This window comes from Trachymyrmex cornetzi, unplaced genomic scaffold (assembly GCF_001594075.2).
Source record: "Trachymyrmex cornetzi isolate Tcor2-1 unplaced genomic scaffold, Tcor1.1 scaffold2294, whole genome shotgun sequence".
NCBI classification, from domain to species: domain Eukaryota; kingdom Metazoa; phylum Arthropoda; class Insecta; order Hymenoptera; family Formicidae; genus Trachymyrmex; species Trachymyrmex cornetzi.
In genome coordinates this window covers 13,691-15,792 of record NW_017296950.1, presented here as the reverse complement: position 1 = coordinate 15,792, position 2,102 = coordinate 13,691, and the positions used below count along the sequence as shown (strand labels likewise).

The 2,102-nt window shown below is 41.9% G+C and overlaps 1 protein-coding gene across 1 annotated transcript; it reads left to right on the top strand.

Moving 5' to 3' along the window:
• The first annotated feature begins 689 nt into the window (after positions 1-689).
• Positions 690-1,692, top strand: LOC108760618 (ATP-dependent DNA helicase pif1-like). The gene has a single exon (XM_018506676.1). The coding sequence runs from the start codon at positions 904-906 to the stop codon at positions 1,690-1,692; it is 789 nt and encodes a 262-aa protein (XP_018362178.1). The 5' UTR covers positions 690-903.
• Positions 1,693-2,102: the final 410 nt, after the last annotated feature.

Genomic DNA, 2,102 nt, shown 5'->3' with positions numbered 1-2,102 from the left:
ATAACTGTATGTAAAATTTTCGTATGCGATATTTTTCCAGCTACTCATCTTGAGCGCGTACGAATAATTTCCACATAAGAAAACGGCGTTTCTTGAATGAAAATCGTATAAACTCCGGCATTTCTGTACTATATATAACAATTTATTCTTATATAGGGCCTCAAGGCCGTATTCGAACCAACGGTATCATGTTTAGTACCTGTTTTACCGAACGCTCTACAACGCCATCTATCGCAAGACCGCGCAACTACTACTACACGGAATTTCGGCTCTGTTGACAGTCCCAGTCTTCGCAAAGCACTAATATACACGTATTTTCTATTCGGTGAAAATATTGCTTTTCTAGACTTTCAATCTTAGTTCTACAAACTCACTATCGTTGGTTTCAATAATGTGACCTCAGCTGCACGCTTATTTTCAAGATATGGACTTTAAAACTCTTATATTAAGCAAATACATATCTGAGGTGACAGCTGTACGAGCCAAAAGTAAGTGAATTTTTAATAAATTTTAAATTTTTTTACGATTTTCTCATAAAATCCAGTGCAGCTGAGGTCCTGTTGATGCGTACTATAATTTAAGTAATAATACTTTTGCAATCCGTACATCCAATACGGAGATTTTTCACCGAATAGAAATGTGGTAAAACAGGAGACTTTAGCATCGCCTTAAGAATACAGCGTCTGCTTTGACGAAGACATTGAAATATCACGAAAGGCTCGAAGAAATACAAAAAGCTTTTGAGAACGTTGCTGAATTAATCGAGATGTGCGAAAATGATCTGAAGACAGCAGATAGAGACAGATCCGATGACGATGGACTGGATTGTAATCCGATAGAAGCTGACGACGCGATGAAAGATCTGGAAGATTTTGGTAAGACGTCTCGATTGATTTATTGCAAATGATGCCGCTATTGAACGAAGACCAGAAAAGAATCTTCGATAGAGTGTGCCAAGTTTTACAAAATAAAAATCAGATTCTGCGACTGTATGTCAGTGGCGAGGGTGGTACAGGGAAAAGTTTTCTTATTGAAACGATTAAACATTGGATCAGAATACATTTGGAAAAAATGACTGCCCTATCTGCTCCCACGGGTATCGCGACATTCAATATCGATGGCTTGACGATCCATAGAATGTTTCAGCTACCCGTCACCCATGAATCTACGGCAAAGTATACGCACTTGTCAGACATGGTCTTGAAAACTTTGAGAGACAAATTAAAGACTATCGAATTATTTATAATTGATGAGGTATCTATTATTTCGAATGTAACACTTATGTTTATTAATCTACGATTATGTGAAATCTTTGATACGACAGATACAGATGATGGTTTCTTTGGTAGAAAACATATTCTTCTTTTTGGAGATTTGTTGCAGTTTCCCCCTGTAAAAGAACAATCTCCGTTCGTTAAAATGTCTCGATCAGAGATTCAGAAGTATTTGGGTGCCATGGGTGGATCTGATTTGTGGAAATTGTTCGATTATGACGAACTCTTGATTAATACGCGACAAAGAGGCGACAGCACATATCGCGATATACTTTCTACAATACGAATAAGTTTGGTAACGGATTCGGACATCGATGTTCTTCAATCGAGAAAAATTCATTTCAAAGGAAGTAGTTGCGATGAAAGATTGAATGAGCTTTGCACTTATATGACTCAATTACCGGTTGATACAATATGAGTAGGCCGGTTCTAATTCAGGGGCAACGAGAAGGGTGAGGGGCAGGAGTACCCTCGGCGATGGGGATGACCTCACAGGGGGGGAAAGGGATGACGTCACAAATGGTGAGAAGGATGACGTCACAGGGGAGGGGGGTGATGACGTCACAAACAGTCACGTCACAGAGCGAGGGGATGACGTCACCGAAGGGAGGGAATGACGTCACGGGGCGAGGGGTATGACGTCACAGGGTGAGGGGACTGACGTCACGGGGTGGAAGGAGGGGTATGACGTCACAGGGGCGACGTCACAGGGTGAGGGGGTGACGTCATGGAATGAGGGGATGACGTCACAAGCAGTAACGTCACAGGGTGTGGGGGGTGGTGTTACAGGGTGCGGGGGATGACGTCGGGGAAGAGGATGACGCCACT